The sequence below is a fragment of the Muntiacus reevesi genome, chromosome 12 (assembly GCF_963930625.1).
Source record: "Muntiacus reevesi chromosome 12, mMunRee1.1, whole genome shotgun sequence".
Taxonomy (NCBI): domain Eukaryota; kingdom Metazoa; phylum Chordata; class Mammalia; order Artiodactyla; family Cervidae; genus Muntiacus; species Muntiacus reevesi.
In genome coordinates, this window is record NC_089260.1 from 29,231,391 (window position 1) to 29,246,839 (window position 15,449).

General features: G+C 41.1%; 1 protein-coding gene across 3 annotated transcripts in view; it reads right to left on the minus strand.

Moving 5' to 3' along the window:
- Positions 1 to 12,466, minus strand: part of CSMD3 (CUB and Sushi multiple domains 3) — a 1,308,014-nt gene extending 1,295,548 nt beyond the window's left edge. For all 3 annotated transcript variants that reach the window (XM_065902671.1, XM_065902670.1, XM_065902669.1), the window contains exon 1: positions 12,289 to 12,466. In XM_065902671.1, coding sequence (XP_065758743.1) covers positions 12,289 to 12,466 — 178 coding nt within the window. The remainder of the gene's footprint in view (positions 1 to 12,288) is intronic.
- Positions 12,467 to 15,449: the final 2,983 nt, after the last annotated feature.

The window sequence follows — 15,449 nt, forward strand, 5'->3', positions numbered from 1 at the left end:
TTCATTTAAGAGGGCTTATCATCTCCATCATCTTATAAACTATTAAGCTAGAAGTTGGCATACAAATTAGCAGCCTGGATGCAAATTTGTTTACAAAAAACATTTGAATCAGTTTAGTTGTTTTGATTTAGACATCAGCCAAAAAACCTTAAGTCAGGATTTCTCCATATACGTGAACACTAAATAAATATTTTGTCTAGTCTACATGGTTCAATTAGAGCACAGAGCCAATAAATTCAAGGTAGTGTGTTTTAGCTCCAGGAGATTCAGTTGTGTTTATTCTTCCTGTTCTCCTAAATTTGATTTGTTATATCACAAATGCAGCTTTTAGCAACACAAAACTCAATATTAGAACATACAGATAGATCAGCATAATTTCTTTACCAACATTTTGGGTAAATTCAAATTCAGCCTTCAATAACAGATTCAGAGAAATCATTCATTCCTTCATAAGCCTCAGTGTGCATGCATGTGATGTCTAACTCTTTGTGATCCTGTGAACTGTAGTCCGCCAGTTCATGGAATTTTCCAGGGAAGAGTACTGGAGTGGGTTGACATTTCCTGCTCCAGAAGATCTTCCCAACCTGGGGACTGAACCCATGCCTTCAGCATCTCCTGCATTGACAGACCCATCCTTTACCACTGAGCCACCTGGGAAGCCCATCTGTGTATAAAAATATAGTTTAAACATCAAAAACAAAGCCATTACTAAGAATTACAAATTATCTGAAGTAAAAGTCTTTTAACAGCATCTTTTTATGCTTTAATAGAGTAACAATGAAGTAGACTCATTTTAACTTCTCTATTTTAAAATACTCATAATAAAATATAATTTAAAATTTTATTTTTTACTGAATCAGTTGATGAACCCAGGTACCAATGGATAAAGAATCCACCTGCAATTCAGGAAACACAGGAGACCCAGTTCGATCCATGGGTCAAAAAGATAGCCTGGAAAAAAAATGGCAACCCACTCCAGTATTCTTCCCTGAAAAATCCTACAGACAGTGGAACCTGGCAGACTACAACCCAAATGGTCACAAAGAGCCAGACAAGATGAGTGACTAAGCATGTAAGCATTTCAAAATGAAATTTAAAAACATTTTCCTTCATATTTCTTTCAAATCAGATAACCCTCAAGAGTGTGAACAAACAAAAAAAGCTATTCCTCATAGAAAACTAAAATAGATATTTGAGAAATTAGAATAATATCAATGAAACAATTTTCATTGTTTAAAACTGTTAAAACTATTTAAAACTGTTAAGTTTATTAAGTAGATGTGAACGTATAAACAAATGGCTAATGGGATGTGAACAAGCTCAAGAAAAAGGCATTTTAATTATCAGTCTGCTTCCGTTCCCTTCACCAAGCTCAAGAAAACAAAAATGTCAAGTCAGTTTGTGATTTAAAGTTTCAATAGACTAAAGTGAGTTATTACAGTAGGATCATTTTTAAAATGGAGAACCTTGGATGACAATTAATCAATTTTAATCATTAAATAAAAGTTTATAATGTATAATTACAGGAAATAGACTTGGAGACAGATTGTACATGTACTTTTACCTGAATTTTGGCAACCATGGAGAAATCTATGCCTAGCTGTTCTAAGATGCAAAACTATTTAAAAGAACAATGCCCAAAATAAATTGTTCAATGTAGTAATAAATATATTCTATGGGTAATACATGTGAGGACATTGTTAGGCTATCTGAACTTTAACACTGAAAATATAGGTTAAAATGACATCTCTATGAATACACTCACAAATTTTTAATATTACAAGTAGACAGAGACAAGTATATATTTATATTGGGACAGTCTAAAGTTCAGAAAGGACTTAAGTACAATAGAACACCTTTTGCATATAAAAATATATTTTATCACCTTAAAGGGAAAATGTAATGCTAATTTTGAGTGCTTACATATAATTTAATGTGTGTATATTTTTTTCTTTTTAGACAATGATGTAATTTCAATGCCCCCATTTAACTTATAGTTAATCTTTAGATTGCATGTAAAGATTCTCATTTACCAGTATTATTACACTCATGTATCTGTGTCACCTTACACAATTACTTTAGGAAATATGATTTTGAGCCTGGTCAGAATTTGGGCATAGGCACAGTGGCCTCTCCTCTCAAGTAGCTTTATTCCATTAACAAATTAGGGCTAAATGATGCTTCCCAAGTGGAGCTAGTGATAAAGAACCTGCCTGACAATCCAAGAGATGCTTAAAAGATATGGGGTTCGATCCCTAGGTCAGGAAGATCCCCTAGAGAAGGGCATGGCAACCCACTCCAGTATTCTTGTCTGGGGAATCCTATGGACAAAGGTGCCTGGCAGCTTAAAATCCGTGAGGTCACAAAGAGTTGGACACAACTGAAGTGACTTAGCATACATATAAAGAAGGCTCAGAAGGCAGCATCCAATAAAAAGAAGAGCTACCCTGGTAGCTCAGCTGCTAAGGAATCTGGCTGCAAGGTAGGAGTCCTGAGTTCAACCCCTGGGTTGGGAAGATTCCCTGGAGAAGGGCATGGCAGCCCACTCCAGTATTCTTGCTTGGAGAAATCCCCATGGAGAGAGGAGCCTGCTGGGCTGGAGTCCACTGGGTTGCAATGAGTCCTAGATGACTGAGCGACTAAGCATAGCAATGAAAAGGAACGTGTTCGACAGAGAACTGAAGGACTGTTCTGCATTCTATTGTGTGGCAAATCTCTTCATTTCTCAGAACAGTCTGCTCAGTATGTGAAGATGTACACCTACACCTGCACTTTTAACTAGGATGCAATTATGGTAGGAAGTAGAGAAAGGGGATGAAGCTTGGATAGGAATTTTTTTTTTATAAAGTACTTTCCCATACCCCCACATATAAATCTAATGCACATTCCCTGACTATTAGACACTAGACAAGTGAGTCATAAGAGTTTTCCCATCCTTAAATTCTGTAGAACTAAATGGAAGATTAAGGTACCAAATAGAATTAATGTATTTGCCAAGGCTTATGATACTACTGGTAAATAATTTTATGCCCACATATTTTATATGTGAAGTCCATAAATTCATTTACATTCATAAATTTTAAAATTTTACTCAGAGCACCGGGTTAAAATCTAAGTAATATATATTTTGATTTTTTTCTTGACCTTAATGCACTAAATAGCTTTTTGTCTTATAGTGACATATTTAACTTGTGCATTGTTCCTTTGCTTCACTTACTGTTGTATATAAAACTGAAAAATAGCTTTCACAACTGTCTAACAGAATAATTAAGAGAGTAAAGTTAGGCAAATTAAGTAAAGATGTTGAAAATTATAAAACTGAGAAGTTGTGTTATTACTCTAACTATGAGATATACAATGTGATATATATATATATATATAAAACACATGAATATTAACATTAGCCTGTCTTTTAAGTTAAATTGTCAAGATTTTGTTTTTTCTCATAAAAATGAAGAGATTTAATTAGCAACTTGGTCATTTATAGTTTTATTGTTTAATGAGTCTATGAACTTATGAATCTATTATGATTTCAGATTTCATACAATCACTAGCTAAACAATGATTCTGGCAAGTCATTGCACCTTTCTGGCCCCAGGAAATGTGGATAATTTATAAATGGAGATAATAATCTATACATAGGAGATAACAGCTATCTCACAAGATGCTTGTTAGAATTCTAAGCAGGAAAAAGAGAGAGAACCACTCTTTGAGATGTAGGTAACACACTCTATTTAAAGGGTTTAGCACAGAGCTTCTTATGGCTCAAATTTTATACAGTATATGCACATGCCTCTTTTGGTACCATTTCCCCCGACATAATAACATCTTATATCCTCTCTATATATGAAGTATATTTCCTTGGTAGCTCAGTGGTAAAGAATCTGCTTGCCAACGCACAAGAGAAAAGAGATGTGGGTTCAATCTCTGGATTGGGAAGATCCCCTGGAGTTGGAAATGGCAACTCCCTCCAGTATTCTTGCTTGGAGAACTCTCTGGTGGGCTACAGTCCATGGGGTTGCAAAGAGTCAGACATGACTGAGCACATGTTCTTTCACATATGTGAAGCACCCCTGAGCATTCTGGAATCTTGTATAATCTGATGGACTTGTATAAATTAAGCATAGCTGTTGTTTATTCAGTTATGTAAAAGTTAACAAATTCACTTCTGAGAGTCTATTTCCATTTATAAATTTCCTTTCAAAATGGTATGCAACTGCATTTCTTAAACTGTCATAGTTAAAAAAAAATGCTTACCATTACTTTAAACTATGGAATAAAAAAAATTCTTTAAAATTTGCTAACATAGAGCAAAGGAAGTAAGAGAAACTTTATAATCTTGAACATTACAAACTCAGCTTTTCAGAGAATCACTCATTACTTTTTATGTAATTCAATCACTTTCTGAACTTGTAAGCACTTCAAATTTAGCAACATGCATTATTTTCAAAATTTTACTCCCATGAAGAGACCTTAGAGAAATATCACATATCACTAAAATTGAAGATAGCCCTTCAGATTATTGATTGTTTTTACAGTTTTAATTTATAAAATATGCTATTTATAGTATACTTATATGCTATAAACTTATAAAATATTCTATCTATATATTGTAAAATATACTATTACTTCTGTAGTAGAGTTTTACATGATGCTATCATCCTATTTAGATCATGTGAGAGAAATGTGCAAATGTAAATGCAGATGAGAGAGAATGCATACATCTTATGTTAATATGATGTAAATATATTAAAACATGAATAAAATAAACTAGGAACAGATTTTCTAGGTTTAAAAACCTTTAAATAAGAAATTTTGTCTAGACTATGGGAAGAAGTAAATAAGGATTTGATTTTTAAGTACTATCCCTCTAAGTTCTTTGAAAAAGTGAAAGTGTTAGTCACTCAGTCGTGTCTGACACTTTGAGATCCCACGGACTGTAGGTTCCTCTGTTCACGGAATTTTCTAGGCAAGAGTAATGGAGTGGGTTGCCATTCCCTTCTTCAGGGGATCTTTCTGACCCAGGAATCTAAGATCTTTGTGAGACTAAAAGTGAGTCCTCTGATTTTGTTTTTACAACCATATAATGTCAAAAATAGACTTGAATATATGATGATATTTGGTGTACATAATAGTTTTAGAAACTATTTTCATACCAAAACTGTTTATTTTTGCCTTTTACAAAATGAGTAGTTAGCATTTAAAAAAATACCATAAAGACATATAGTCATTAATATTCTTATATGGTACTAATTGGCATATGGTTCTCAAATGTTAGATTTGTGGTTGTCTTCGTTGGTACTGTCTGAGAAAACTCTGTAGTAAAATTGATAAGGTACAGTAGAAATAGAGTTGAACATGAACTTGAAAGCCCAATGATCTAGTCTCAATTCTGGAGATAGTTATATTTTTAACCTAGTGAAAAAAGCACTTATCCTTTCTAGACATGTGCATTTATTGTATAAAATATAAGCAGTGAACTAACTGGTATGTAAGAACTCTTCCAGCCCTGTAAGTACCGTGGATTTGTAACAAGATGAATTAACAAATTTATGTAAGTACATTAGTCAATCAATATTAAAATAAATCAGTATTGGAATGCAACAAATGAAATTAGCCTAGGAGTAGGAGTAGGAGTAACATATTTAAGCTATGATTCTGCCCCTGATTCATAGAGCCAGCACCTGGAGTAACTGTGTAAAGGTGATAAGCAGAAATTTCAGAGTGTTTTTCCAATGTATAATAGCCTGGGAACTTAGCCAAAGTGAAATAATAGCTAGGGAGAAGATGCTCTATTTTTTATTTACTGTGGTGGACAAGTTAGGGCTGGTAATGTTAGAGATGAAGTGTGTGAGATTCACTGGCTTTGTGCATGGAAGTGTATTTTAATAACAGTGATGATAGCTACTAGTGTCCAGCACTATATATGTTGCATGCATAATCTTTCTACTGAAATTCTAATTTCCTTTTTAATAATGAAAATGAAGTTTAGGAAAACTGAGTTGCTAGTACAAAGATAATTGCTTGCAGATTTTTTTTTTTTCCCCTGCTTCAGGTCTTGGTGGCTCCAGAATACTTGATTTAGTGTTTCTCAAACTTTAGAGCACATCAGGATTACCTGGATGACTTGTTATAAACACCTATGTGGGTGCCCGACTACTAGGGCATCTGTTTCAATAGGCCTGAAGTGGGAATCTGGGAATTCATATTTCTAACAAGTTTCCAAAGGATGCTACTTATTGAGGAACACTTTGAAATCACTGCTGTGCAATCTTTTTTGAGCAAATAGAAAATTTTGTCATATCTAATGACACATGACTATCATTGATATTCTTATTTTCCAGTTACAAGGTACATGATGCATATGATAATCTTATAAATTTTGACTTTTTAGAGGTTTCAAATTGGCTTTTGGGAGACAGATTGTGATTATATAAAAAGTATTAATCCTTAAGAATCTTTAGTTAGCACCAAGTGATAGCTTAGCAAAAGGTGTGATAGTATGAATGCATTTTATACCAGTAAGATAAGAGGCTTGAGAGAAAGAAAGATGATAACTAGCATTGAGACCATGAATACTGGAAGGTATTCAACAAATTGATTTTTCCCAGTGGCATTCCTGTAAAAGTTATATTCGTGATGAGAATAAGGGCCTTCCAAGGGGTCTAATTCCAAGAAAATCTTGTAGACTTGGAGATTGATCTCCCTGGAAAATACCATGAATCACCCCACCTGCTCACTTTGAAAGAGAAAAGATAAATGGGTAATGACTTTATCTGTTCTACTAGACCTTATCCAAAATTCAAATTAAAACTGCCACTGTATGTATAAACTACACACAACTTTGAATTATGAGTAAAGGCTATGGGAAAAAGAGACAGAAAAAGAAGCTATGTTTTAATGTATATATAGAGAAAATAAAATGACCTTATTGGCAGCTCAGGCATTTTTGCTAACCTTTTGGCTTGCAGTCATTTTGCTTCTGATCTCTCCAACACTGAAAATTGGAATTCAAAGTACAAGATGGCATATTTTCTCAAATAGTCATATTACCTGAAGTAACAGTTTCCTCACCAGACATGTTGCTTGTGGCTTCAAAGTTATTTTCCAAACTGGACAAAACATTGAGAGTATTTAATATCCTGAAGCCTTTTCTGGAGACTGTGATATTAAGTAGAAGAAAGTAAAACTTTCAAGACACCATGGAGAAGTATGTTTGGAGACGTAGGAAATAAAGTTTAGCTGTTTTCACTCTGTGTTTGAGACTAGACAGATTTTTAGCATTAGAGGTTGTTTCTATATGTGTGCAAGGGCATCATTAATTACTACCTTTCTTTTTGTTTTATCAGATGTCACTTATGCCAGAGCTTGCCACTTTTAAAATCCTATATAGGTGTCATTTGCTACTGCTTTATTTTAATATTTTACTGTTTCTGCAGACAGTAAATTGTGTGTTTAGGGAAAAGATGTGTACCCCAAATCTATTCAGCTATCCCATAAATAGTAACACTAATTAATATCATGAACAGTAATAACTACAGAAATGAAATCTATCTCCTGGAGTATATAATCTATTGAGTAAATTCTATCCCTTTTCTCCTTGAAGGATCTTAAAGGAGCTGCCATCAGGTTTTCCAAGTCTGAAACCTGCTCCTTAATCATTTCTGCTCACACACTCACTCCTACATGGGCTTAAAGCAGCCCCCACGTCCTCCCCAACACCCGCAATACCAAAAGATGCTGGAAATATGGGACTGCAAAAGGACAGTTTCGAAGGATTTCAACCGGTAACTGTCCAGGGAAAGTTCAGCTCAGAATTCTGGGAGCTACTGAAGCCTTTTGAGGGCGGTAAATTGGGTTGGCTTGGCAACTCGGTGATGCAAAGCCTCCCCAAAGGCTCCGTGTTCAAGGAGAAGGGAAGTCGCCTGGCTGCCTGAATTTATCTTTCTTTCTTTGGTTGTTCTGCTTCGTATTATTCTGCACTGCGCTGAAATCCCCGTTCCTGTCCAGCTTTCAGTCTTCAGCTGGCCTCTCCTGCGGGGCGGGGAGAGGACCCCAGGACAACCGGGATGACCCTGTGCTGTTTCATTTCTTCTGCGCTTTCCCCTAGGATCCAACAGAGCCCTGTGGAGTTCCAGTCCTGGGACTGCCCCCTGCTTGCTTCCCCCCTCCAGCGACAGAGCAGGGCAGGGGGTGAAGGGGATGGAAGAGGGGAATCAACCCCCATTACTCCTTCTCTGGTGAGTTTTTCGAACTCCCGAAGAGCCTGTTAGAGAAGTTGTTTTGGTGAGAGCAGCGCTGGGGTCAGTCTGGGAAAAGGGAGCCTTCTCTGTGCCTCCACCGGGACTCCTAACAGCAGTGGTCCCAGCACCACGGACCAGCTAGGGTCCGGGAACAGAACACACATTGTGTAACCCGCCACCCTGTCCGTCTGGGACACACACCCACACCCACCCTGGAGGCCTCCAGAAGGCTCCTCCGTCTTGATCCATGTGGACTCTCCCTCCCAGCAACACACACACACACACACACACACCCCCGTCACAATCGCCAAAGGCCAAGTCAGGCGTTAAGTTCAACCTCAGTGGTCTATGAATAGGGGAATCTGGTCTTCTAGAAGCAATGAAGTATTTCCAGAGGAAACAGTTGGAAGGGAGGGCTACCTGAACAGACTGAAGCAGGACAAGGACCCCGACCCAAACAAGAAGGTTGCCTCTCAGCAGCTGACTCGGTCTTGTTAAACTCAGGGGAAGGGTTTTGATGGTGGCAGTGGCAGTGTGTGGCTTTTTGTTGGGTGCAGTTATTGGTTTGTAAAGACATTAACCCAACAGAACCATCTTTGTAAAGCTCTCTCGAGACCCGAGACACGACAGAAATTTTTGTTAACGATACTGACAGGTCAGACTGTCGCCCTGAGGTCGGGAAAGTAAGAGTTATCAGGCCCGGAGCACAAGCCTGGGGCTGCCACCTCCGGCGCCGCCACCCTGGGGTGGGCACACGGTGCTACTGAACGCTGCTGGCAGCTCTCCTCCTGCGTGGACACGGCGACCCTTGCCAGCTCTAATTAACTGCGGGACAAGCTGTGAGCTCGGCTCTTCCCAAAAGCTCTGTGGCGGGAGTAATATCTCCTTGGAGTCCCAGAGCACGCAGAGAGGAGATCCTTCTGGAAGCCCGGGGGTCCAGCAAGGAGTCTTGAAAGCAGGCAATAGCACGGGGTGGGGGGTGTAGCACGCTAGCTCCCACCTGCTGTCCTCGGAGGTCAGTGATTTCTGTACCTTCCCCCTCACGATTTGTGTGTTCCCCCGGGATCTCCGGAGGAGTGTGGGGAAGCACCCCGCCAGTGTTTGTTTACGTGGGCGGGACGTTTAAGCACGACTTGAAGATTCACATATTCTTTCTGATTGAAACCTAAAACAGGCAGGCTGCAGCTGCAGGCTGCATTTCGGAAACCTCTGCTGCGTGTGTGTGCGCGTGTGTGTTTCAGCATGCATCAGCCTAAGCAGCCCCCACCCCGCCCCACCCCCCAATTTGGTGCCCTCCAGGGCGTTTTATTTCAGATGACAACAGTGGGGATAAAACGCCCGGAGAGGGTTGCCTCTCTTTCCAATACCACTGGAGCGATTCAGGCCTACCACGGAAGCCCACTTTGTCTTCTACTCTGAGGCGTTTTCTCCCACTGAGCCTCTTTGTCATTGCTGTTGCAAGCAGAGGTGAGATAGTAAAGGATGAAAAGTGTGGACAAAAGGTGGAATTCTCAAGGCCTGAGCTGTCCACCTGGGAGAGCACGCACCGCAGACTTCGGGAGCCCTAGCCCTAGATTAGAACCTGCAGAGCCCTTCGAAAGACTGCCCATTCCGAGCTTTCCCGTGGGCCTGGGAGACCGGAAGAAAAACACCGTGGAAGACAAAAGCGGTCGTAGACACTAAGGGGAAAGAACATTAAAGCTATTGCTACAATCTTGGTTTTAGGAAAAGCCTTGAGACGTAGGTGAAATTAACATAAAATAAGGAGAAGGGGAAGAAGAAGCAGTCGTAAAAATTGGCACCACTGGCAACTGATAGTAAATCTAAAGAATATATCCTCTGTAAGTTTGTGTCTCAGAATCTGAGGACGGCGTTCCAAGTTGTAAAATATAGGAAATGTCTTTCAAGTGGCAGATAAGTGACAATGAAGAACCTTATTACCATTAAAAAAAATTAATGGTCCCTTGAAAATTGATTTTGGACAAGATCAAAGCAGAGTGTGAAACACCCCTTCTTCCCGATGTCCCCGAAACTGGAATGTATTCAGTGGACCGATTATCTCAGTCCAAAGTACAGGAACTGTGAGTGGAGGAGAGGCGGGTGGGAGGGGGTACTCATTTCCAGTTCCATTTAAAGCAAACTGACGCGCCTTTCGTTTCTATCGGCGCGGCTTATCTGGGAAATATGGTAGGTCCGGACAGCCGGGCTGTAATCGCAGGCTGCTGGGCTCTGGGATTGTCAGCCTGGCGTGCTCCTCCAGCTTCGGAGACTCCCTCTCCCATCTGCCCCTTCAATGTGTTTTGACTCAACAGGTATCGCGTGAAAACTCGCACTTAACCCCCCGGTCATCTAGCAGGAGCCCCCTCAACATTTTTTCCTGCCAGGAGCTGTCGCCGGCTCCTCGCGCCCAACCCCAGGGCCATCCATTAACCGCCGACTCCCACTGGCAGGCGAGCTGAGCATAAATGCGAGGCTCCTCACACGTCGAGCCGGCGACGAGAACTCCTTGTAAGCAACCCAAGACGCGTTTTGTGCACTAGGTTGTGTAGCTGCGCCCGTAGAGAACAAGCGTTTTGGCTCAGAGCTGCGCTGAGGCTGGTGAGGGTCGGCGAAGGAGGGGTGTCAAGCTTTAAGAAGGATGTTGAGATTACAAGGCAGTTGCTGCCACAGAGACCTGGGACGACTTCTTGGCATTTAGGAATGTCAATTAAAATTCGAGACATGTCGCCCATCATTGGTCCCTAATAGAGGGAGAGGTAACCCTTCCAGCTCCCTCCACCCAAAACATGAATTATCATTTCCACTGAATGCAGATGGACTGCCTTCTGTGGGGGGACAGCCAGCTGCAAGCTGGACAATAAACTGTTTCATAGAGACGCGGCCCGATTGCGGTTCAGAGAGACACTCCTTTACAAAGGAAGAAGCGTCCAGTTTGTGTGGACAGAGGTGGCGAGCCCGGGCCAACAGCCCCCCACCCCCGGCACACAGACACCCTGGATTTGAAACTAGCTTCACTGAAAACGACATCCATCGCGTCTATGCAAGCTGCCATGAGTACGGGGAGGTGGTTGTTCAAAAATGATAGCATGAGTCATAAACACCGCCTGAGTATTTTTTTGCGGCAATTAATGGGCAGCAGGGCGCAGGAGAAGTTGTAGAACAGAGCTGGGAATCTATTTTCTCCCAGAGGACAGCTCTCCTTCCAATGATCCTGACTGTCCCTTGCCTTCCTGCTTAGGATTGAATTTTACATCCCACCCACCTCCTCCCCTTGTCTGTGCATGTGACACTCTACCTGTCTGAACGCCGAGACTTGCTGGGGATTTTCTTTTTGGTCGTCAGCTAATGACTTTCCTCCTACCTTCATTCATCCCCAAAGGTAGCTGGTTACACTTGCTGGTGTCTCAGACCGTTCAAAAGCCCCATTTAAAGCCAAACCTCTACCACAAGACCTAGGAAAGAGCCTCTATCATTTATCAATGCAAAAAAGCCCACGTAGAAATAATTCACATATGCATGCACACATTCCTGTTGGTTGGGGGTGGGGGGTGGGGGGGTGCTTGAAAGACCCCCATGCCCTAATGCATTTAAAAGCAGCACCTTCCTAACATGTCGGTAACTTTCCTACCTGAAAGGGTTAAAAAGCATTTCCAGGAGCGTCTTTAATATAAATATTCCAACCAAAGCATCAAACCCCACTGATTTGACTAGAAATCAAGGTAACCCTCATCACCAAGAAAAGTCTTGCAGAGGAATTCTGCCTGGTATCCACTAGTTAGAGGCTATACGAACCAACTCACGTATTCGTTTGAGCATACTGCAAGAATATTTATTGAGCACAAGCTCAATCACTGCATTGAACGCCAAATCTGGCAAGCAAAAGGCATTTCCTATCTGAGGGAGAAAAAGAGCTGTGAATCAACTCCTTCTTCAGTATTATCATGATTATTTTATCGGTGTAAATTGCAAAGTAAGCTACCCGTCTCTGGCGACAAGTCAGCTCACCTCCATCCAAAGCAGAGGGGACCCCCGAAAGCAAGCCTACCTTTCACACAAGACACCGTCAGTAAAAAGACGAGGTTCCAGAACGTAAATCCACTTTTAATCCCCATTTTTCTCATCAGGATGAAGTCTAGGCGGCCACATTTAGCGCATTTTCTCGTGCCAGGCTCCCGGGGTTTGGATTCCTTCGCTCGGCTTTCCCCTTTGCGGATCCCTTTCATATTATTCGCGAGCTCCTAATTCCTGCTCCTCAGCCCGGCGCAGTGGAGTTGTTGCTGTTGTTGGTGCGCGGTCACAGCTCGAAGTGAATGGTGTTTCTGGGATACCACAGCAACCTTGAAGAGGACTCAACCATCTCTCTCCAACGGGGGCACAAAGTCTCTGCTACTCTGGATTCTGCCTTTTCTTGTGCGTTTTTTTCCCCTGCACCAAAACCTACCTCAATTCTAGCTCGTTATAGCACCCACCAGAAACCACTAGTGAGCCTCTTAAAGCCCAGCTCCTCTGTTTGACAAACTCCCCACAATATTTGAAATTAAGAGGTTTGATTTTTTTTTCCCCCCCGAATAGATCAGTTCTGCTTCTAAAAGCAGCCCAAGAAATATTATGTTAGTGAGTTCTCCATTCCAGCCTGTGACTGTAGAAACGTGTTACAAGAATATTTTAATCGGGAAATCTGTATTGCTTTTAGGGAAACTGTGATGATAATGAACCGGGTTCCATCGATGGCCACGTCTTTATAATGGGACATGTGTTACTACTGTAGTTGCAGTATATTTCAGGCAGGCGTCTCACATTAATCATCCTGTGATTTAATTGAAAAAGGGAGATCACAGAGAATTTATTTGCACACAGGCATTTACATATTCAAGGGCTTAGATGTAAACCATAACCGGGTTTTTTTGATTCACGAGGTAAACGGATTTAATCCGTGACCAGGGCGGAGGTGAGGTGGGGAGGGAATCAGTTATCTCCCGAAAGAGTTCGCCTTTTTCTATTCCCTAAACGGTTTTTAGCTGTTGTGTGCTGCAGTTAAACTACTTTATTGTGGTAGTTACCTGGAACAGATACCCATTTGTCTTAATTCTGAATCGGTCCCACATATGTAAATAGGAAGGTTCTTTCAAAACGGAAAACGTATGTATCTATACGTTTCGACCTGGCAGCGCCAACTCACCACTCAAGGGTTAACATCATACAGGGGAAGAGTTCTTGCGCCATCTACTGGCTATTACTAAGCCTCCCGCGTGTCTTTCACATCTAAATGGTACCCTATTTCCCTCATCCGAAGGTGTAGGGGAGCTTCGCCGGAGACCAGCGTGTTTTGCTTTTGTATGTCAATTTTCTAATCTTTTTTGGTTGGTCCTGACCCAGATCTTATAACCCACAAGTTCCTTAGACTAGGCGCGTATTGGAAATCTGTCCTTTTCGGAAATCTGATACCATCTCGGGAGGGGGAGGGCTGCAGCACTGGTTCTGGAAGAGATAATTGCGAAGGCTTCTGTCTCCATTTGCATGCCAGAGGCTATCAGAGGAATTATATAGTATCTGTCTACAGGGCTTGGTGAAGAGGACCGCCCAGTGTGAGTTTGCAGCTCTCCCCATTGCCCACAAATGATGGCTCCCGTCCGGTGTACCACGCGAGGAGTACCCTGGCCAGCTTTTGTCCCTAGGCTCATATGGAGCTGCCCGCTGGAAGGAGCAAGACTATTGCATTTGGAGGGAGTTTTCCTCTGGGAAGTGGGCACACAGAGCGTCTATAGGCGTGCGTAGTGTGTGGGTTCAATCTGCAGGCATAGGAAGCATTCTGAACTCTCCGGGTACGTGGCATTTTGTATGGGTCTGTGATTCTCCCACGCAAAGTGTGTGCGTGTGTGTGTGTGTGTGTGTGTGTGTGTGTGTGTGTGTGTGTGTGTGTGTATGGGCGCTATAGTGAAGGGTAAGAGTGGGTGTTTTTGGAAATGATGGAGAGTATGATTTTCTATGTGTGGGTGTTTTCCCAAGTGTGTTTGTGCTGTATTTATGCGTGTGAGTGTATGTATGTTCTACAGAGAGAGAGAGAGGAGAGAGAGGGAAAAGAGAGAAGAGAAAAAAATTTCTCTTCTGTAGGAAGCATTAGCAAGAGGCAAAAGCCGTAAATGCAAAACTGACCTCATTAATGCGGAGAGGTACATTAAGGGCGGTGTGGCAGGATACTTTTCATTCCCACCACTGCTTTATTGTCCCTGTATGCAGATTCCAAGGGAGAGGGCAACAAGGTTGGGAACTAGCAGGAGACTGGGAGGATCAACACTGAAAACGTCATTAGTCTGCTCAGCCACCTCGGCGGCAGCTCTGGCAGTGATTTCAGTCAAGGTGTCAGGGTGTGTTGCTGCTGCTCTTGCTTTTTCTGGAAGGAACAAGGAGTTAGATGCAAACAGGTCCTTGGACTGAGGACACTCGACAAAATCCTCCTTATCAAGTGTGCAGAGGTTAGTCACCTCAACTCATTTCACTTTTTTTAAAAGAAAAAAAAATCTTGTCTGTCTGTAATCTATAAACACATGGGTATATATCTAGACAGGAGGACTTTACACACAAAAACTTTATTTCTCAAAAGTCAGGAATACTTTTAACAGTAATTATTGTGCAAAAATAAACTTTCACTATGGGACCATCGTGACTACGACTAAGCTACCAGTTTCTAATATCCATTGTCAAACATAATAATTTTATAATCCAATTATCTTTCCCTAAATGAATCCTGTCTGTCATTTCAATGTGAAGATGTTAAAAGATTTATCTGGTAATACATAATACATTAAACAACACTATAGTTTCTAGTTTTTACAGCTCATAATAAATCATAAGCTATTTTTAACCCCCATCTTCCAGTTCCTGAGACAGGATGGAAAATCATATTTTAGAGATGGAGAAAGTTAAGGCATGGGGAAATGATTTGCCCAAGGTCAACATCAGGAACTCTGATATTTAATCCAATACATTCAGTGCTGGATCATACTCTTGTCTTTCTAAACAGTCTCCTCTTCAAGAGAGCATTTCCAAAGGTATTCCAAAAACATAACATTATCAGCCAAAATCCTGGATGGGAAATTCCTCAATTTCTCCGGAAGGAAAAATACAGTGTCTAAATTTGGATGAAAGAAATCATCTATCTCAGCTGATCTGTAGGAACGCAGCAGTGTTGTACATAGGTTCATTTAA